This window comes from Pezoporus wallicus, unplaced genomic scaffold (genome assembly GCF_028554395.1).
Source record: "Pezoporus wallicus isolate ANWC-B61680 ecotype Strahan unplaced genomic scaffold, APGP_CSIRO_Pwel_v1 contig_3710, whole genome shotgun sequence".
Taxonomy (NCBI): Eukaryota; Metazoa; Chordata; class Aves; order Psittaciformes; family Psittacidae; genus Pezoporus; species Pezoporus wallicus.
Genome location: NW_026640315.1, coordinates 1,964,107 through 1,985,622, shown reverse-complemented (window position 1 = coordinate 1,985,622; position 21,516 = coordinate 1,964,107). Strand labels below are relative to the sequence as shown.

Below are 21,516 nucleotides of genomic sequence, written 5' to 3'. Positions count from 1 at the left end.
TGAAGATGTTGTTATTTCCTGCTCTGCTTGAATCCCTCTTGTTGCCACTGATAGAATACTCTTAACCGTTGATGCTCAGGTTGTATTTACTGTGAATCTGGGAACTCAGAGAGGCTCCTCTGCACACCATGGGGCCAAGAGGGGCCCAACCCACTGATTTATCGGTTTGCAGTTATATTAACATCTTGATGGCTGGATTTAGCATTTCCCCCTAATAAACGTGGTGGTGTAAATGGGCCAGTGATCAGGAGATGGGATTAAGGGAGCATTGCTGCAGTGCAGGTCTGGGACACTGTGCACACCCCACAGCAAGCTCTGAGCACCTTGGCTGCAAACCTGCAGACAGAGCATCCGCTTTCTACAGCGTGGTTTGAGTTACCCACTTCTTTTTGCAACTTCTGGGAAGAAAACCCCAGGCTGGTGGTGCTGTGGGCAGTGCTGCAGTGTCGTCACTGTGGTGGTGGGCAGCTCTTGCCCAAACCATCTTCACAGGTCTCATGGTGTTGCTGCATCTCCACTGGCACATGGCAACCATCCTGTGGCCAGAGCTTGAGTTTCTGCATCAATGCACATAGCCTGCACCCAGCCAAATGATCCTGTCCCCATATTTTGCCCTGTGGCACAGTGGAGGGCTTGTCCTTCAAGAGCATCTCTTCATCCTCTGGACACACCAGGCAGGTGGGAGATTTCCTTTGCAATTTGATGGGGATAAGGAGCAGGTGTGACTTTCAAGAACATAACACGTTAGACTTACCTAACATGGACACTGTTTTGGGTTACAGCAGGGTGTGTGCTTGATGCAGTGCTGGTCTTATCCTGGGATCAAAAGGACCTTGGCCCCAGTTTCTTTCAATCCACTGAACTGTGTTTGCAGGACTGATGTCAAAGTGAAACGTGAGCAGGTCAGAGGTTGCCACACTAACAGCCACTGCCATCTACTCGAGGACAAATGCAAAGGGTTTGGCTGCAGAATACAGTTTTTTTTATATGTGTGCATGGAATTCCCACAGACAAACCCATCAGTTTTCATTTTTTAACATTTCCAAACATTTTTACTGTTTAATGTGTTGCAAAGTGCTGGTGCTGCAAGTTTGGCCTCTCCTGGGTTAAAAGGAATGAGTGTCTTGCACAGGCTTTCACAGGCTCCTTCTCTCAGTTTGTGGTTGTTGAGTTCAGCATTTTTGGTGTGTGTGTTTTAAGGAATGATTCACTTATTTTTGCTCAGGGCTAGCTCGGTTTCAGTAGGAGCAGGCCAAGGAGGATATGGGTTTGGTTTTGCAAAACCTCATCAGTGACTTTTAATTTGCTAATCCAAACCCAGAACTAACGGGTGGCTTGGGTCCAGCCTTCTATTTATCTAAAATTTATCTAAAATGAAGTGATTGAAAACCAAAGCTGAGGTCTGGGGACATGCATCTCCTTTTAACCCGCTCTTGCTCCATCATTTTATCTTCTTTGCAGAAAAAAAAATGAGGAGACTTTCTAAATGAGCATCAAACACCAGAAAACCTTTGATGGCATCTTTTTTGATGACATGCTTTTTTCCTGATGGTGACTTATTTCCAGCTGGTTTCACTTTCTGCAGAGCTCAGCAACACACTGCTCTGGGGGGCTGGAGTCTCAGCATGGAGCAGATTTGCACCATGGGGTGGTGGGACTGCAGTGCTGATACCAGCTTGCTCACACCCAGGGAAGAGCCCAGGCTCTCTCAGGGGCCATGAGTGCGCCCTTGCAGCCCCAGCCATGAAACCTCTCCCCAGCTCTGCCCCTGATAAGCCCAGGATGTCACTGGCAAAGGGACATTGTCCTGTCTTACAGCTGAAAAACAAGTCTGAAAGGCAGAAACAGTTTGCCCAAGGATATGTGGCAGAGCAGAATGCTGAATTCAGGTTTCTAGCTCTTCTGCTCCCTCTGACACAGGATCCCCTTTCCCTGCTGGTCTCAGGACCACTGCTTGTGGAGAATACAGGGGACTGTTGTGATTTTAGCCCTGGCAGGGGGATCCTTTATTCTCCTACATAGGCAGGCAGTACACAGTATAACCCTTTTGACTCTTTTTAGCTGATCTCTCCCGAGGCACTCTCCTGGGTGAGCAGAGCTGAGCCCTCCGTGCAGCCCATGGTGTGGAGCAGCTCAAACAAAAGAGTTCGTGTCAGAGGGTTTTATTTCCACTTCAGCATTTTAGATTTCTGAGAGCCTCCAAAGCACAGTGCTGCAGTGCCTGCGAGGGAGCATGAATTGAACATCTGGTAAAGGTTAGGGTCAAACATATAAATGGGGGAAGCACAGCACATTTCATTAAAATACTCGATCTGTGACGTCAATTGAACTGATCAAGCCCTTCTGCGTTGCAGTGAGGGAACCATTAACTTCATCCAGTGGAGAGTGTTTATATGGAAAATATGAGGCCAGGAAGTTTCTCCTGATTGTGATATTAAAGCTATCAAAGGAGCTCGCTCTCCTTTTTTTGTTTGTTTAATCTCTACATGTTGCTTTTCCACCCCATTGCCATCACACCAGCATCTTCCCTGGCTGCTGCAGGGTGCCACTTGCCATCTCCTGCCAGCCAAGCTGCTGGCAAGACAGCTTCTGCTTCTCCTGGACTTGGGTGCCATGAGAGCTTGTGGAGCCACTCTCAGTTGTCCCGTTTTGCAGGGAACCGTGCGAGGCAGCTTCCTACCACACGTGCACAGGTTGGCCACGGTCCAAAGTACACTTGGAAGAATTAAGATTAGGTTTAGGAGTGTAATTAAAAAAAATAGCTTCCATGGGAACAAAATTCCTGCTCTTGCAGTTGTTTAAAACTCAAGACAGTATGTCTGCATGGACCTAGAATAGCAGGGATCGATGTGTGACGCCCCGGTGTGCTCACAAAGCACGTATAGCTGTTGGTCTTCTGTGTAAAGCATTAAAGTCCTTACATTTTTCTCCAGTAATTTTGATTCATTCAAAGCCTGTTTGGTTCCTGCCAGGCAAGAAAGGGCCTTGATTTGTGTGCTGCAGGAGAGAGGAAAAAAGCTCCTATTAAATGACTTGATTACAATATTTCTATTGCTGAAGTCTTCCTGAAGTTCTCTTACTTTAAAGAGGCAATCACATCTCAGCCACTGCACACACCTTGGCAATGGTTGTCATGGGCCAGTTCAGCCTTGGATGTCTTGCAGCAAGGCCTCCAAAGCAAACTCTTCTTTCTGGGAGAAGGGGGCTCCCTGCAGGTGGACTCTTTTTTCCTTCTTTTTAACCTTGAAAGAGCTTTTGTTTAACTTCTAAGCAAGCCCTTTGCTTTCAGTGACCTCAGCTCAGGCACATGAACCAGCTGGGAAAACAAGGTTGCTGTAAAAGCAGCAGTCCAGCAAAGACACGGCTGAAACCATGAGAAAAATGGGTTTCTTGCCATGCAACTGGGTGGTCTACATGGAACAGGAGTGCTGTGCTGAGTCTTGTGAAACTTAACACACCTCTGAGCACAAACATCTCCTCTGCAGGATCAGGCATCTCGTTTGCCTCCTGTTACATCCCAAGGCTTTTACTAAAGCCATGTGCTGCTGCTGTAAAATTGTGCCCTTTGTGAAGCTGAAGGACAAGTACTGGGGGATGGCTACTGATTTCCACCTGAGGTATCTCTAGAAAGTGGTGGGGTGAATGGAAAGAGCCAGAGCAAAATTGCCTTTTCTGAGAAAAAGATACATCCTCCTTGCTTTTTCCACATGAATCTGACCTTTAAATCCATACTCTTACAGACACACATTCATACAAGTGAGCCATTCCCTTCAACACTGAAGAACTGTCCATGGCTTCTTGTAGACTGCTTTGTGGTTCAGGGTCATGCAGTTGGGGATGAGGCTGGGGTTGATAACAAACCAGTGTGAATCATTTGAGACCTCTGTGTCCTTTGAAACAGTGTCAAGGGGGAGAGGGGCAACTCCTCTCACCTTTCTACAGCTGTGAAGCGTCTTCATCCATTTAATGAGGCAAATCACAAACCTTGTTTTCACAAACATGTATGTGGAGCTCTCGAGGTCATGATCCGGGATGGGTCAGCCAATGTGCTGTTTGAAAAGCATTACAGTGTTCAAAATGAAATAGTTTTTCTCCTTTGAATCACGACAGTCCACTGAAGTGCTTCAGCCCGGAGCCAAGTGTTTGAAATTGGATATTTGTTTTGTGTAGTTGAGCACTGAGTCTCCATGTTGTCTGGGAATAAAAAATACAAAATCTTTCAAAGTCCAAAGGATTTGCCAAGCATGAGAATGTGATTTTGCACTCGATTTAGTTGATCTGTCAGAGTAAGAGTGAAAACAACACTTGGCTGCACTTAATTAAGGTACTGCCTCAACTAGGACAATACTGGTGGTGGAGTTCAGACTTGTCACTATCAGGAGGTTCAGCCCAGATGTAGCCCTCAGGTTCACTGAAGTGTGGTGACACCAGAGAGGAGGATGGCATTTACCAGTCTCACATTACACAGTGTTTTCCTTTGGTTTGGTTATGTCTCTGCACTGATTGGGTTCATGTGGGCTGCAGCTGCTGGAATGCATCATTGACTCACAAAGATGGCACATAGCTAAACGATTTGACTACAGCATCTCTGTCCCAAATAACTACTGATTATCTGAGTATAATTGTGACCAAAGACTATTAAACATCAGACAAAAGACAGGTTTGATATATTACATTGAAAATAGATATCCCTATATAGTGTGACAAGAGCATAAATTGTTGTATCATCTTCCCTTTTCACAGGAGGACCTGCCTCTGACACAAGTGGTGGATTTAATGCCTGGAGGATTTAAAGCTTAAGCTCTCATAATTTCCTCTTTGGCCACCTTTGCTACATGAAGATTAAGTGTGCTACTAATCAGAAGAAGTTGCGAAGCAGTTGGCTCAAAATGTTGTAACTGTTCTCAGAATATCATGTATTTGTCTGATTTGTCTCCACTGAATGACCCAATACACAGTTAAGTGCTACTGGATAGTGAATTACTTGAAAGCATGAGCTGTATTTTAGTAGGAGTTCACACAAATGGATCTGTGGAGCATCACAGGGGTTTTAGCCAACTGGGCTCAGCTCCATGGCTCTGGGGAAAGCTCAGGGCAAAGAAATCTTCATTTCATCTTGTGCTTGTGAACATTTTCATGGTCACCTTCCCACCACTTTGAGTTCCACTTTCAATCAAAGGACACATTTAACTTGAGTTCAGCTGAGTTTTCACTCAGGGAGGTTAAAATACATTAGCAGGAACAAAGAGAAACCAGAATGTTATGAATTAGCACTAACAAGGTGTCTGATGAATGACATCAAAACTTGACTAAAGCTAAGCCTACAGTGGTACACAGAGAGCCAGAAGACAGATAGGAACCGCAGAGGAAGCCAAGAGAGAGCAACACAGCAATGATAAGACAGCAGCTGGGAGAGAACAATGCAGAAATGATTGGGGCTAAATGTGCAGCAGAAAACCAAGCCTGGTGCCAAGAAAGAAACCCAAGGAACACAGCAGGACTGATAGCAGTATAACTGATGGGTCTAGACAAGAAGTCAAGCCCAAGTGTCAGGAGCAAGGCTGGAAGGAGGAGATTAGAGGCCCAAACCTCTCAACAGCATGGGGACGTGGTTTCCTTTTCATCAGAGATGAAAAGCTCCCAGGAAAAGTCCCTTGCTGCAGACAGGAGTCCTGCTTTTGTCCAAGGGAATACAAAATTAAAAGGTGGGTGTGGAAGAAGCAGAGAGAGCAAAACCCAGAAGCTTGGTGGAGAACAGAGTGGAAGTGGGTGAGGCAGGGGAACAGGATTCAGTTCAGACTGACACATCAGTTATTTATTACTGTTTGTATCCCCATATCTTCCATCTCAAAAGGAAGGCAAAGGCTTTGTCCTCAAGGGCCGGTTATCTGCACCCGAGGGCGGCTGGCAGCAGCGGGGTTCCGGTGGCAAGGGACCACATCCCTGGATGGAGGTGGCGCCAGGCCGGCCTTGTGCGTCAGCTGAGAGGCGCAGTGATGGGAACAGGGGCTTGGGGTGCTGGGATGGTCACATTTAACCTTCCCTTGCAGGCAAATGAACTAACTATAAGAAATGCAGGTTGCTGTGAAGGAGGGACAAGAGAGGTGACGTGGCTGCTTAGGTTTGAACATGGTGGGAATGGCACAGTTCAAGCATCCATCTCTGCTGAGCAAAGATGTCCACATGTGCCTAGCTGGAGGCATCGAACAAGTCCTGCAGTCTTGATTGAGGATTAGGTTTAAGCCTGTTCTGTTTTTCTAAATTAAACTGTTGCTTTAAAAACACTGAGAACTCGAAATCAGGGACAGCAAAGCCAGTCTTGCTCTAGTTTTCATATTTGTTCCCAGAGGCTTGTTGGCAAAATTGTACTCTGTGTACTTTTGCAAAAGAAATGTAGGACAGAATTGTTTGAATAGAGAGCTATAAGTGATAAAAATCTGTTTATACCACAACATCTCCAGCCAAATGATTGACGTATACATTTCTGTCCTTCCATTGATGTAACTTTTCAATTTCCTGTTGATGTCTAAGCTTGATTTATTTTTCCATTTATTTGGGTTTTACAAAGAGCACTAAAGAGCTTGGCACTTGGGTCTCTATTTTTTTTCATCATTCAACTCTCTTAGTCCTCGATCACTTCATTGTTTCTGCAAACAATGAAAAAGAGAGATGGAAAGAACAGCTGTGAACAGCTGGTTTGTTCACCAGGTGTCTGACTGGTATTCAAGTATCCTCTTTTGAGGGAGGTCTGTATTCCCTGAATAACCCTAAAAAGGCAAAATTCAGAGGTCACTTTATTTGCTGCCTTTGTACATGATGTAACACAGATCTGCAGGGATCCTAGCAAGGAGCCTGAAAATCAAAACAAACCAGAAAAGCTGCTTCAGGAAACCTCAGGGTTTTTCCTCTCCAGATGCACCCCAGCTGAATAAAGCAGAGAGCTCTGCAAGACCTTCTCAGGCTGATTTTGCCAAGTTATTTTTAGTGAATCTTCCTCTTCTCATCATCCAACTCCTCTCTGCCTCCTTCACCCAACATCACATTCAACAAAGCCGTGGTCAGATCTAGAGACCACTGGTTCTGCAGACATGTCAGCTGTGGCTGTTCACAACCACGGTGCCTCCTGCACGCTTGGGCAAAGAGCCTCTATAGAAATCCTCTGGTTCCTTGAAAAGTAGCTGTGTGTTGCCAGTTGTCCCAAGGTAGCAGAGTCTTGAAAGCAAATCAAGGAGAAGCAGATTGAATTCAGAAGCAAAACTGATTTATTGCCTGCAATCCGTAAGATGATCACCCCAGCACTCAAACGTGCCCCAGGAACACTGATGTATTCCTTACATCCTGCCTCACAGAGGTTTATTCAAGGTAAACAGAGAGGCAAACGCACATAGATCATAAATCATAGAATCATGGAATGGTTTGTGTTGGAAGGGATCTTAAAGATTGATATGTCACATATGTCACCCTAAGGATAGATGTACAGGGTATGTGCCAGTCAGGACCAGGGAACTGCTCTGCAGCCCGTCTGCAATGGCAAAAATGTGTGAGCAGCACTGCCAGGAGTTGGAACCTTCCATTCCTGACCTTCCCTCTCCCAGCTTGGGCCCTGGAGCTTCTCTTGCATGTCTTTAGCACCAGGCTTTTCAGGAAGGTCACCTAAGGGTGCCAGCACCTATTTTCCTCTTGCAGGCTGCAGTTGCGCTGGTGAAGAGGTTACCATCCCCTGCACAGCCTGGCTCTCAGTGCATCAAGTGCCTCTTGCTAACACGCTCCAGCAGCTCCAGTCCCAGTGAGCCAGATCAGCAAAATCCTGATTTACTGGGAATGAGGAAGGAAAGAATATAGCCCTTAATCTTCATAAGCAATAAACCAAGAAGTTGTAGTGCTCTAAACCAAGAAGCTATAGCTCTCATTAGTGATTTCTCATATTAAGTGCTTGACTACCTACAATAATACTTGTATTCCTGGCAGCCACAGTGTAGTTAATAGCCCAAGTTCAGCTGAACACACACGCCTGAGCTAAGTGCTGTGTGTGCCTAAATCCATCCCAGTTTGGCAAAGCATATGAGCATATAGTACAGTGCCAGGGAAATCAGGGAAGTGCATCTTTGAAGTCTTGGCTAAAGCCGTTTGTGCATCACCGAGTCAGAACAGTGGGAAGGAGGGGATAGTTTATGCGCTGTAATTTTGAGTTTGAACTCAGTGAACTCCAGTGGGGTAAGCAAAAGAAGATTCATTGAATTTGATGCAACCACATTTATACACTTTGATTTTAGATCTGCATTGTGTGCATTAGCTCTTGCAGACGATATATTATGGGGCAGAAGACAAACCAAGCATGCAGCCCAGCTCCAGCAAAATTGAGACCCAACTGGAATCTGCTTTACCCATGCGTGACCCATTTCAGGAGACTTGCATTCAATATCAAACATCTTCATTTTCTTCCTCCTGTTTTAAGTCAGTCTACCATTAATAATAACAAAGGCATTCAAATTGCATATGCTTCTCAAGCAGCTGAGGACAAGTGGACTGACCACATATTTCACAGCACATCAAACTAGATCTGCTACAGGATGACTTATTTGAGCTCTCACTGGAAAGTTACCTAGAGACGAAAAATAATGTTGCCTTTCTTCAGGTACTAACCCTCTATAGACTCTCTCCCTACAAGCAGCACTGACTAAAATGCACTCATGCTCCACTGATATCAGCCCAGTTATGTTTGTAAAGTTATACAGAGAAATTTGTCTCACATGAAGGTTTGGGTCACTGTTCTAAAATCAAGTGATGGGTTTTACCTCTCATATCCACTCTGTCTTCTTGGTTAACAGAAAAAGTCGATTGAATTTTAAACTATTTTTAATGAACATTCACCATCATTTGAATTACATCCTACAGGGACTATGAAAAGGATTGCAGTCGGACTGTCACACCTTGTGAAGCTCCTGGCTAAGGTCACCTAACTCCAGTGTCACGCATCACCCTGGACTTGTACACACTCTCTTAGGAAAATTATCTTTTTGTCTGCATAATCCCTATCCAAAGTGAAACCATCACAGCACAAAATCAGATCCCTTTGGGTTTTGCTTCTTGCAGCACCAAATAGACCCAGTTCTGACACCAGCAGAGCTCTTGCAGGGAGCTGGGATAGGAGTAAGCATCAGCACCCCATGTCTGTTTGATGTATCTCAGCTGGGCCACGGGTTTGAAGCATGCATCTCACCTGGAGCCCTGAGATGAAGAAAAAGCAATCAGAAAAATAGCTGATCAACAGCTGCCACCTTATGGCAACTGCCTTTCTTTTACCGAGCACCAGATCCTCTCCAGCTGAGGCTTTTCTAGTAAGGTGATTTGCAGATAAGCGAAATTGGATTTAAGTCTGTGTGTTTGTCTGCTGGGTACAAGGGGTTGTGGGGGAGAATTGTTGTTTATGAGTGTGGTAGCAGTGGTGTTTAAGGTGAGGCGCTAAAGACATGCAGGTAATGTTTGTGTGTGATGTTTAATGTGATAAGACTTCAGCCTTTGTTTTGAGCTTCTGGCTTTTCTCAGTGTGATTCAGCTTCTCTTTCACTTGTGTAGGACTATTCAGCATCTCAAAGTCAGACTCTTTACTGGCTTGTGTATTGCAGGTTTAGTGTCCAAGGAGGGAGCTGCAATGCAAATAACAAAGTAGACTAATTCTGTATCACGATGGCTATTTTGTATTTTTCCTTTTCATCTTCCTACTTGAATTTCTATTTCTTTCTCAAAAGCAGCATTTTAGTAGCTGTTTTCTAATGCTGTCAAGGTCAAATAGGTAACAAATGCCCCCCTAAAGCAGGAAATAGTTTAACCACTGCACTCAAGTGCCTCCTGAGAATGAGGACAGTATAAACCCTGCACAATAACGGTGGAAGCTCTTTTTCTCTTGTCAGATGCTGACGGAGGCTTGACACCACTGACCAAAAGGGCTTATGAAAGTAGAGCTCTCCTTCCTAGGAAGCGGTGCTGTATCTCGCACAGAGGAGTTTGCTTGGTACGGAGCGGTGCGGACACTGCCCGTGGTCTCCCAGCGCCGCGCTCAGCCGCTCCCGGTGAAAGCCGCTCCGGTGCTTTCATAGGGAAAGCAACAGCACCTACGTGTGGCCAGCCCGAGCGCGGCGTTTGTAACACGGCATGATCCTACAAACCTGAGCTGAAGGAGATCTCTAGGGAAAACCCGAGTCATAAAATCGGGATACCGCGGGTCAGTTTTGATCCCTGCTGTACAAAAAAAGATGTGGACACGATGGAGAGGGCCCAGAGAAGGACCACAGAGATGATCCAAGGACTGAGAAGCCATATGAGGAAAGGCTGAGATGGGTTTATTCAGCCTTGAGAAAAGAAGGTTTAGGGGAGACCTTAACACAGTGTTCCAGTGTTTAAAGAGTGGCTACAAAGAAGGAGGAGACTCCCTTTTTGCAAGGAGGCACATGGAAAAGAAAAGGCAGGACAAGGTGTTATACAGGAGGTAGGCCAGTCCTTTCTGATACCTCAGAAAGGTACAAATGGTCTCAGACCATTTGTTATTCTGTTTGAAATATGCTGGGATTGTTCTCATCCATATTCCCCTCTTTCACACTGCACTACTGAGGAGATTTATTTCCTAGGGGCTATTTTTAGCCATGGCACTGCAGTTAAGCCAAACGAGCCTGGCAGTGATGGCTCCCTCACTGGGTTGCAGCTCCGAGGTGCAGCCGCTGGGACCAGGTCAGGCATGTTGAGCAGCGTGTTCTGCAGCACATCAGGCACTCGGGCTTCATCTAGGAAGCACCAGGACTGGAAACTGCTTTTTGCTTTCTTATGGCTCAGTCCAGCAGAGCTTGCTCCCTTTTGGATGGTCAGCTATGTACATCCATCCCGATGCATTGTGTGATGGGTCCCCCTTCTGAGCTGCTGCAGCTGGGATCCACCAGCCAGAATGCTGGCGTGATCAGCCCTGATCTGCTGTAATCAAAGAGAGCTGGCACAGCAGACACCCACTGTTGAACTCTTGTGTTAGATGAGAAGATGCTGGAGTTTCTCACAGACTGATTTCAGCTATGGAGCTGTAGCTACAGGATGGGCAGGAGGGAGCAGTGTTGGGCAGCGGAGGGCTCTGGGATACCAGCCCTGGGAATAGTGCCAGTGCTGGAGCGAGCCTCTGCTATAAAAAGCCCCAGTGTGTGTGCAGACGAGGTTCCCAAGGTGGAGTGATGCTCCTTCTTCTGGGCAGGGGTGCTGGCAGGTGGAATTAGACCCTGGCAATCCTTTGGCACAGGAATATTAAACAGTGAAATGAGCTGGGAGGAGGGAAGAAATAATGGTATCAAAGCCAAGTCCCCTCGTAGACTTCAGTTTTCAGCATGCTGACCTCAGACATGGGCTGCTGTGAGCAGGTCTGGCTCAAGGACAGGGACCTGGGAATACAACAGCATTAATGTGAGGTCTTGCTGCAAACAGGCCCTGGATACAGCCTTCTTGGGGTGTTATGAAAGTATCGTCTATTTTCACTCTATTTCTTTTCTCTGAGAAGCTGCAGAGATGTAGGAACATGGAGACTTTTCTCTCTCCAAGAGATTGTGTCTGCAGCAGCATGGAAGGTGGTGCAGTAATCTAGTACCAGATTTGACAGTTTGAAAAGTCCCCTAGGAGCCGGCTCGATGCCTATCTAAATTAAACACTTAATGGCATGTATCTTCCAGCTGCAATATTGGACAGACACCTGAAACCAGCCTGGAGGACTTTAAAGGAAACAATTCAGATTTGACAAACTTGCTGGTACTAAATAAATGCAAAGGGGAAAAATCTCACAAACTGTCTTTTGTGAGAGCAGTGTTGCCATTTGAGGACAAGTTTAAAAGACTTAAAGGAATGTAAAATCCCATGTCTCTCTCAGCATAAGAACTATACAGTATTTAGGTACTAAGTTTTTGTAGTGCAACGTGATTGAAACCTAAGACCATAAACTCTATTGCCTTTCAAAGGCGCCTGTGCTTCTGGGGTGTTTTGGAGGGATTTTCACAAGACTTGGTTTTCCAGCAAGCATGAAATGAAATCCCAGCTCTGAGCATCATTGCTGTGGAGGGGAAGTGTGTAATCAAAATCCTCAGCCTGTCTTGAAAAATCTCAGCCTCATCAAAGCTACAGCCAATAGCCAACTGCCTGGTCTGCTTCAGATGTAGTACATGGTAATGTAACAGGCACAACATGAGGGTCACACACGTGCCTCTTGTGTTTTGTGCTCCCTGCTAAGCATGCCTCTTGCAGTGCCAGGCTTGGGATTACTTCTCAATACAAGCTACTTCTCAGCTAAAAAGCCGTGACAGCAGATGGTGGGGAATGCAGCTGATGTTGGCCTTAAAACAAGCAGCATGTGTTGAGGTCCGTGGCAGCAGGATGGCCCCATGACATATTTCTTACAGCTTAGATGCACCAGATTGCATTCCTGCTGACACGTAAAGCCCTTCTCCACAGCTCCGGCAGTGCTAAGAGCTGGGACAGCCTAATCTTTTCCTAAACCCCTCCTGGGCTGTAATGCTGGCCAAAACCTTGGAGTTTTGTGTGGAAGGCGTGAGCATGTTGACATAGGGTCTGTGGTGCCCATCAGCATCACCTCCTGCCCTTTGTGTCTGCCTTCCTGGTATCTTATACATCTGGGTTTTATGGAGGAGGAGAAGGAAGGGTGGTCTTCTCTAGCACAGTCTTGAAGCAAGTGCTGTGTAGGCAATGAGTGGCTGCTGTGTGTGTTCCTACTCGCTCATCAACTTCAGAGGTGTAAATCTGGAAGATGCAGAAAGTACTTGCAGGTTTTGTGGCTGGGCAGTGGGGCACTGCTGCCAGGCAGGGAACAGTCTCATCACAGACTTCACCTTTTGTTTTAGCAAGCAGAGGGTCCACGTAGGAAAAAGAAATGAGTGGTGCCCAGGCTACAGAAGTGCTGCAGTCGTGTTGCACCTTCTCGCATGTGGGAGACTGAAAGAGGACAGAGCAGCTTGTGGGAAGCAGGATCCTAGAGCTGAGTTCATGCAAGGACTGGCTGGGCAGCATGTGATATGATATGGTGTGACATGTCCCTGTAATCCTGATATGGAACTTGATAACAGAAGTCTTTAGTTCACTTTAAAAGCCCTTCTGTAGCACTAGTGCAGGACAATAAGGTCTTAGTTGAAATCGGAACCAGTGAGAAATTACCTTGCAAATTACTTTCTCCCTGATTTGTTTCTGTATTCATTTATTAATTACATAGCTCGGTTCTCTTCAGCCCACAGTCCCAAACCTACTTGAGGAAGGGAGATTCTGCAAAATGCCCTTAGATGAAAGCTGGTTTGATACCAGCCCAGTAAGGAAAGAGATATTCCCTGAGCAAGGAGGATGTTTTCCTGTCAATGTAGCATTCAAATTTAGCTTCTGCCACTGTAGGCAACGTGGCATTAGAAGAAGGAGCTTAAGTTATTAAACTGAGCTGCTTTAATCATCCAGTTCAGGGAAATCCATTGCTACAGGAGACCTGAGGATTAATGTATTTTTACCGCAAAGCCAATACATCTATTCTGATCAGTTAGTGATTGCTCACTCGAGCATATGAAACTTCATTCTCCGGGTTTGCACTCAATAGCATGGGACCAAATGGAGTTTTATTTGGAGATTGACCCTGTTACCTTGAATCTCATCATTCTGGTAGCTAGTTATGTTATTTTGCTTCTGGTTTTCCTGATCTCCTGTGTGCTCTATGACTGCAGGGGGAAGGATCCCAGCAAGGAATATGCTCCCGAGGTCCCTGCAGACACCCAGCCTCCGATCCGGTTGGTGGTGATGCAGCAGGGCTCCCCCAGCACCCGCTGGGCAAAGGGGCTCATCTCTGCCTACGAGAATTCCTCTGACCTGCCAGGGAAAAGGACTACTGTTGTGTAAGGGGACCTTGCCTCGGAGCTCGGGTTTCTGCTGATCCGCTTGCCTGCTCTGCTATGTTTACTCTCCGTGTGCAGAAGGATAACGTGTTCACAAGGTAAGATGAGATGCTGATTTATTTGATACGGTGCCATTGTCAGGGGGGTCATTTTACATTTAGCTGTTTTCTGCATTGATATAGGCTTGCAGTCCTGCCTGCCATCCATGAAGAGACTAATTTCCATTAGCACTGCTGCTGCCTTGCAGCCCTCTAGCAGTCAGAATCAGTGATGCTGTATCGACTCAGGCACTGAAAAAGGGCCTTGGTTTAATCTGGAGCCGTGCTTGCTACTGTTGGTTTTGCAGGAACACGGTGTTGTTCAAAGCATCCCACCTACAGCACTGCCCTGTAGCCTCAGCACGTCTTCTTCAGCCAGCAGAGAGCAAATGACCTTGGTAGGCTGTTTATCTCTCCAGTGAGAAAAGAAGCACAAAGGATTTCAAAAGGATAGAGATAGTGCCTGTCTGATAGAAGCCAGCTGCTGCTCCCATCAGAACTTAATACTTTCCATATTGTCCCCAGAGGGCAGTGCCAAGCCTGTCTTGGCACTTATTTTCCATACGGAGAACATGAGCTCTGCTCTTACCGGGCAGAGTACCCCTTGCCCTGCACAAATCCCCTGATAGGATACAATATGCTTCCTGGAAAAGCTGGGTACGATGCTTCCTGCCCAAGGGAAAGTGTGAACCAGGGTAAATGTACCAGTAATGCAATATGTGTGAGTCATTGCTGCTGTCTGCCCCATGGAACAGGAATCTCTGACCCTTTGCAGCAAGTCTGACCTACGTCCTCGCTTTCAATGTGCACCTCCATGTGTCTGACCCTGCCTCTTGTCCCCAAGCCTTCTTTCAGCTGTATTGTGCTCCACTGGGCCACATGAAGGCTCTTATTATATCTCCAGTAAATCTACTCTTTATCTGTGTCACCTCCTGTTATTCTCCCCATCATTTGGGAGCTATAAGCTAGACATCTTTTTGCCTAATATGTTTCTTCCATGTCTTGCTGGTTTTCTCCCTGTAGGTGTTTGATGGACTAAAGTTCGCATCTCTTGAAAGGAAGGAAAATGCTTTCTTTGTCCTCCAGGTAAAGCGCAAACGGACAGAGACAAGAGGATTGTTGATCCTGTAGCCACAGAAGTGGCTGCAGTGTTATCTAGCTGTTCCCAAGCACAGCCAGCTCAGGTCCTGCTCTGTCCCCATCAGGCTGGGCTGCAAAACTCACCTGAGAAGCTGGGGAGACGCTGCCTGGCTTGGTTCCTGCTGTGTTCCATGCTGGCAGAGGCACTTTGTCACTTGTGGCCAAACCAGATTTTAAAACTTATCTGGCTACAGGGAATTTGTGGCTTAAATTGTTTTTTCTACCCAAACATGCTGTGATCAAGCAAAAATCTGAAATTTCTTTTCTGAAATCCAGAGATGTATAATGCCAGCTTCCTGTGTCCCTTTGGTTAACACAGAGTTACTGTGTGTGGTACTCTTTAACTGCTGAATTTTAACTGGTTATTAAGGGAAAAATAGTGCTGGACCCACACAGTTCAAGATCTTTGTCCCCTATGCTATTTTACATCATCCTAATGTGAAGTACCCTCAGAATCCTATAGAAAGCTTCAGTAAACATGCTGAGATTTATTACCTGCCTACATCAGGTGTCATGGATGACTCACTGGATGCAGTGGTCCTACTGCCTTCAGCACAGGCATTTTAAATACTTCCAGAAATAAACTGCAGTGAATTCAAACCGCAATCGAGTGAAGCTCTTGTTCAGCAGGGTTGCATGCTTTGTACCTCAGCTAGGTGGCAACCATCTGCCTGCGCTACATCCCGAAGTGGTGATTTACGCATCAGCCAGCAGAGCATCCTGGTACAAGCAGAGAAATCTCAAGTATCTTTTAATGTATCTGTATTTTAAAAAGCAGCCAGTGGCTTTCATTTTGGTTTCTAAATTCTTGAGGGTGAGCCTAGTTTTGTATTCAGTCTGTCCTCTGCACCCCTGTGAGTTACATATACCCCTGGTTTTGGAAGGAAGCCTGAACTGGAAGGAAGGCTTCTGGGAAGCTTGATTAAAACCCTTGGTGTGATGAAACTGGTAATAAATCAGAAGTCGGAGGCATGATCCTTTGCCACACAGACTGCAATAATTACGTTGAATGTCATGTTTTGGTTATTTAGCAGAGAAAAAGTTCAATTAGTAACCACAAGTTGTAGCTGCTTTGCCAAAACTTGGCAGTGACTAAGCTGCTGGTATGTTATTGCCACTGTCACCGACGCAGGGCAGTGTTATCTTTTCTTGGGCTTTCCTATCTGCCTTATCTTTAGCTTGTAAGCTCTTGAAAGCCTTTTGTGTGTTCATATATCATCTAACATGGTAGGAGCCTTCTCGGTGATAAGCGATTCTTGGTGTTAGGGAACAGAATAATAATCTTTGCTAAGAAGACCTTGGGGGATGAAAACCAGCTCAAAAATATCACAAAGTGTGTGGCACAGCTCTCTTCATTGATGGTGAGATGTCATATAACATGCCACAATGCCAGAGACGAGCTGTGCGGTTCTTTGACGAAGGTTATGCAAACAATGTAATGATACCAGGACACATTTTGTTTCCTTTCAACCTACTGGGGTTAGTTCATAAAATGCAATTCAGGGGCAGCCCCGGCACGCCGGTATTGTAGTAACCCCCTTAGGAACCACACTAATGTCTAAGAAGAAAGCAATCTCATTGCAGAGCAGGAAAGATTTAACACTGAGCAGACAAAAGGGGTGAAGTGGGAACTGAGCTGCCCAAGGATCTTTACCACCCTGTTGTTTTTCTAAGTAACAGTGCAGCGATAGAGGCTTGCAAGGCTATGTAAGTACTTTTACACAGCTGCAGTTCTCCAGATCTGCAAACCTTTTGTGTGCACCAACCACAGACTCCTGGCTCCAACAACTCAATGGCAAAGTCATTGATTTTCAGTGTGGGCAAGTTTCTTTGCTTAAGCTTTAAGCAAGCAGCTGGAGTGCGCAGGGGGGCTGCAGGCAGGGGTGCAGCTTCTAGGAGCACAGTGTTCACATCTGTGGAAATTTATCAGTTGTGATAGAGTTGGTGCACTCTGCCCTGAAACATGGAGGTAGAAGTAGTACATGACACTTTCCTCCTGATAGTATCTCTACTGTGGGTAAAATCCCCTTCCAGAAAATGAGACACTAAAGTGCACCAGGACTTCATCTTTCCAATGGGAATAAAATGGCTTTCTTAGTTTTGTCTCTACTAGAATAATATTGCTATGTGAAAGCAGTTGGAGAGCCCTTGGGTATGTACAGAGAATTGCAAGTAATCAAGTCGCTGTGAGTGAAATTACTGCTTTGCAGTACGTGGGTCTCTGCTACCAGGCTTTACTTAATGACTGTGGCAGGATTAATGCATGCAAATGGCCTCTTATCAGGCCAAGCTTGGAGGAAATCACCTGTGAAGCTGCATTCCCTCCAGCATTTGCAGTCCTCTGCCATGTCCTTTGCATCATTGTGAGAAACTGGGCACAAATATTCTTGTAGCAGTGCAGCTCTTTTCCCTAAATTGTGCCATGTAAAATGTGTGTCCCCTGCTGGAATTCACACAGCCTAAAAAGCATCCTGAAGCAAGGCTCTGCTAATAGCTGTAACAAACCAGCCACGCAGGGGAGTTGTGCAGAGACTGAGGTATCCCTTTGAGGTATCTGCAGCATCGTGCAAGCTCTGGTCCACAGCTGGCAACACGGGGGAAGCACTGGGATGGAAATGCTGTTGAGATCTACAACTGCAGTAAAACAGCACTCCTGGAGCTCTTCACATACTCTGTCTAGCTCTTACATTGCTGTTCAGTTGATCAGGGTCTGTGCCTATGTAGAGGTGTTTTGCTGAGAGGATTAGGTGGTATTTTAAGGCTTGGGTATCTAGCATAGAAATACTGTTCTGATGTACGTGCCATGTGCAAATAAGATGTTGGTAAGAATTGTGTTAACATTTATTCAGAAGCAATATGATCTGGAGAGTGTTGGATGAATGAGGATTTAGGAAATATGCTCTGTTCCCAATTCTGCCCCTGGCTTGGGCAGCTCAGTTCCCACCTTGCCCCTTGTGTCTCTGCTCTGTGTTAATTTTCCTGCTCTGCTGTCCTCTGTACTGAGATTGCTTTCTTCTTAGACATTAGTGTGGTTCCTAAGGGGGTTACCACTAAACCGACATGCAGGGGCTGTACTTGAATTGTGTTTTATGAACTAACTCCAGTAAGTTCAAAGAAAGCAAAATTAAACTCCAACAAAAAATGGCTGGAGCTGGTGGAGCAGCAAAACTGGAGAACAAACCATGGTAAATCCAGGGAAACAATGGGCATAGAGCCTCAGGACACTTGCTTTGGGTGAGCTCTGGTCATCGTGGCAGTCTGATGATCTGTAACTGTGGCTTGAAGGGAACTGACTGGTGGTGGAAGGATTTATTGCTGTTCTGCAGGAAGCAGGAATTCAGTCTGCTCTGGCTCGCTTTCAATTGGCTTTAGAGCCCTTTTAAAGTTACGTATTGCTGCTTCTTGTAAAGCCTTTATTAAAGGGTTTCACAGAAACAACAGCAAAAAAAACCCAAACCAACCAGATTTCTAGATTTCTCCGACATGAATTCAAGTCAAATGTGTCATTAAATTCACTGAAAAGACATCTTTCATGTGAGCCTGTTCCACTGTAAATATACATCTAAGCCTTCAGGGGGTTTTAAATCCCTAATAAGCCACTGCATATGAGTAGGGGATTAGTCCAGACAGACTAAACCCGTACCCACAAGGGAAAATTCCTTCCCCTGCAATAATTTTATTCTTTTTTAATTGGAAAAGGGATAAATCTTCTCTTCTTCTTTTTTTTTTTTTAGCACATTGTTCTTGTGGTACAAATGCTCATCCTCTGATAGTGCTAAGTATAGAAGCACAGCAACACATCCAAGTCAAACCCCTTGGCTCTAAGAAGAGCTTAAGAATAGTTTTTATTGCCTAGAACCATATCGCCTTGTGTTATCAGCTATTCAGCTTGCGTAATGCTGGTGCTTTTGTGGGAATGCCCAAAGAAGAACTGATATTGGGTGTTTAATTGGAAATACTGTTCTCCCAGCCATAAACCTATACTCTTTGTACTTAGGGGAGCCTTACAGCCCAGCATGCCATCTTTTAGATGGATTAAAACCTCCAAGCCCTGTCTCCCAAGCTACCTTTGTCCTTTTTATAAGGCAAAGCATCAAGCTGTGTCTCCTGCTCCTGCTCTAGCCCAAATGACTTTGTGAGTCTCCCAAGTGTTTGACTCCCTGTGCTGAATTTCAGGGTCTGGGTGTTGAAAGAAAACACATGAGTACTGCTGATGTCCCTAAGGGACTGCTGCAGCCTGTACCCAGAATAGCTGAATTTCAGTGGGGGGTGAAATGACAGCCAGAGCCATAGTGAGGATAAACACATGAGGAAGGTGGGAGGATGTATGCTGGGGTTATTTGGTGGCTGCTGCTGTCCAGGAGGAAAGCAGGGTGACTCCTGGGGCATTTGTCAGGGCTCTGGGGTAGAGACCTGATCCTTCATGCTTGCGTGGCAGAAAGCTAAATTGTTCATAAGTAAATTGCTCTGACATTCACAGCAGGAAGCTGCCTAACTTAGTAGAAAGTCACACCAGGAATATAAAATGTGGGACAATAGATACGGCTGCCATCTCTAGCTGCAGTTCCAACTCCTGGTTTTGCTGCCTCTCTCCCTCCATCTCACATGTTCCTGTTTCCTTGGAGATGCTGCTGCTTCATTTCCCCCTCTAATAATGACACTGTTTGACATTAACCTTTCAAAGAAGCATTTCCACCCTGATGTGACAATTTGGGTGCAGCTTTTGGAGGCAGATACTTGTCATGAGACATCCAGATCCAGCACTGGATTGTTCAACTTGGATAGGTCAGTCTCTTCCCAGCTCTGCAGCAGATGCTCTGTGTGGGCAATGAGACTGTGTCCTAGTTTCTCCATCTGTCAATGGCAGTAATAATTGTTACACAGCTGGGTGTTGGGTTGATTTAATATTTATGAAGGAACATGCGATCCTTTCACGGGTGATGCTACAGAGATGTTGTTAATTATGAATGATTATGTATTTGCATCTCTTCCTGAGTGCAAGGAGATTTGGACATATTGTTTAAACACCCACATTTCACACTCCTTCAGTATTGAAGCTTATTAGGCTCTTCATTACCCTAAAAATACACTGAACTTAAGTGCTATTGACTTCAGCATGAGCAAAGAATATAGGCTTAGCATCCACCTCTATTTGTATTAATAAGATTGCCTAAATTATCAATATATTTTAATAGCCCAACCACCTTTAAATAAAATAAATGTACAAATTCAGGCCAATTCTATGTCTAAACCTTTGAAGAAAGGGATGGGAAGGCAGGAATTGGGCACATCCTTCACCTGAGCCTTCTTCAAATGACACAATGGAGATCTGAAGTTCTGCGGGATTAATGTAGTTATCTCAAGTCTCTTGCTGGAAACTGGGCATATATAAATCATATCTAATAAGAATAAGGTTGGTAGAAAAAAGATCTGTGAGTAGCAGTGCTTGATTGAATGTCTGCATGTGCCATGGTCATCGGGTATAGCCACTATACCACTTACCTTCCCTAACAACAAAAAGACAGTACTTGATGAAAGCATATTAATAATGCTTCTTGGAGGGGATTTGTTTCTGTTCTCTGAATGTTCTTTTTGTACGTAAGTCACATACTTTTCTCCTCAAAGAGAGAAAACCACCTTGTTTTCCTTCCAAAAGAAAAGAAGGCAGCAGCAGCCTTGGCTTGCTAAAGGACACACACTTCACCTGGCTGGAGCCTGAAGGACACATCCCTTACCAGACAGAAAGGATCTATCCGTATCTCAGTCTGTTCCGAGCTCAGAGCAGTGCAGGGATGTGGTTTGCTATCTACGGGGCTCACAGCAACATTTCCATTGAATCATTTCTCATCAGCCACCAACAGCTCTGCAATTTCCAGCCCTCCAGGCAACAAACACAGGTTACAGCAGCAGATAAGGCATGAACCCAGGGACACTGGAGGGCAAGAAAAGCTTTGTAATTAGATGGGAATAGTATTTGATCACTTTTCAGGGCTTTAGTTTTACAGCAGGTTTACACTGTGGTTTGATAACGGGTGGGTGTTTTTACTACTAGCAAAACTCTGATGCAGGCATGATCACACCAGGAAAAAGTAAGTTGACAATAAACCTTATCCTTATGTTTGCTGAAACTCGGTGCACTAACTTGGCAAATAACCTCCTTAATTAATTGAAGCTCTATTTACAGTTGATGGAGAGAGACAGCTTGTAGGGGCATGCCATTAAGTCTGTTCTAGTGCAGACAAGGCTCTGTAAAGCTGCATTTTTATTTATATACATCTGCAGAATTGAAAATCGGGGCAGTGCTTGTGAAGCCAAGTGGTTTGTCCCTGGGGTATTGAATAGAAGGCAAACCTTTGGCATCGGGAGGCGCCGTGTTTGTTTTGGGAAGGAGACCTGGCAGGGATCCCAATGCTAACTCTGAACATCTGAGGAAA

The 21,516-nt window shown here is 45.4% G+C and overlaps 1 protein-coding gene across 2 annotated transcripts; it reads left to right on the top strand.

Moving 5' to 3' along the window:
* The first annotated feature begins 13,102 nt into the window (after positions 1-13,102).
* On the top strand, positions 13,103-15,709 carry SMIM36 (small integral membrane protein 36). Of its 2 annotated transcripts, none has more exons than XM_057418602.1 (2): positions 13,103-14,002; positions 14,966-15,709. In XM_057418602.1, the coding sequence occupies exon 1, from the start codon at positions 13,579-13,581 to the stop codon at positions 13,906-13,908; it is 330 nt and encodes a 109-aa protein (XP_057274585.1). In that variant the 5' UTR covers positions 13,103-13,578; the 3' UTR covers positions 13,909-14,002; positions 14,966-15,709. The 2 variants fall into 2 exon arrangements, with proteins under 2 accessions (XP_057274585.1, XP_057274584.1); XM_057418601.1 differs by having other exon boundaries at positions 13,104-14,002; positions 15,029-15,709.
* Positions 15,710-21,516: the final 5,807 nt, after the last annotated feature.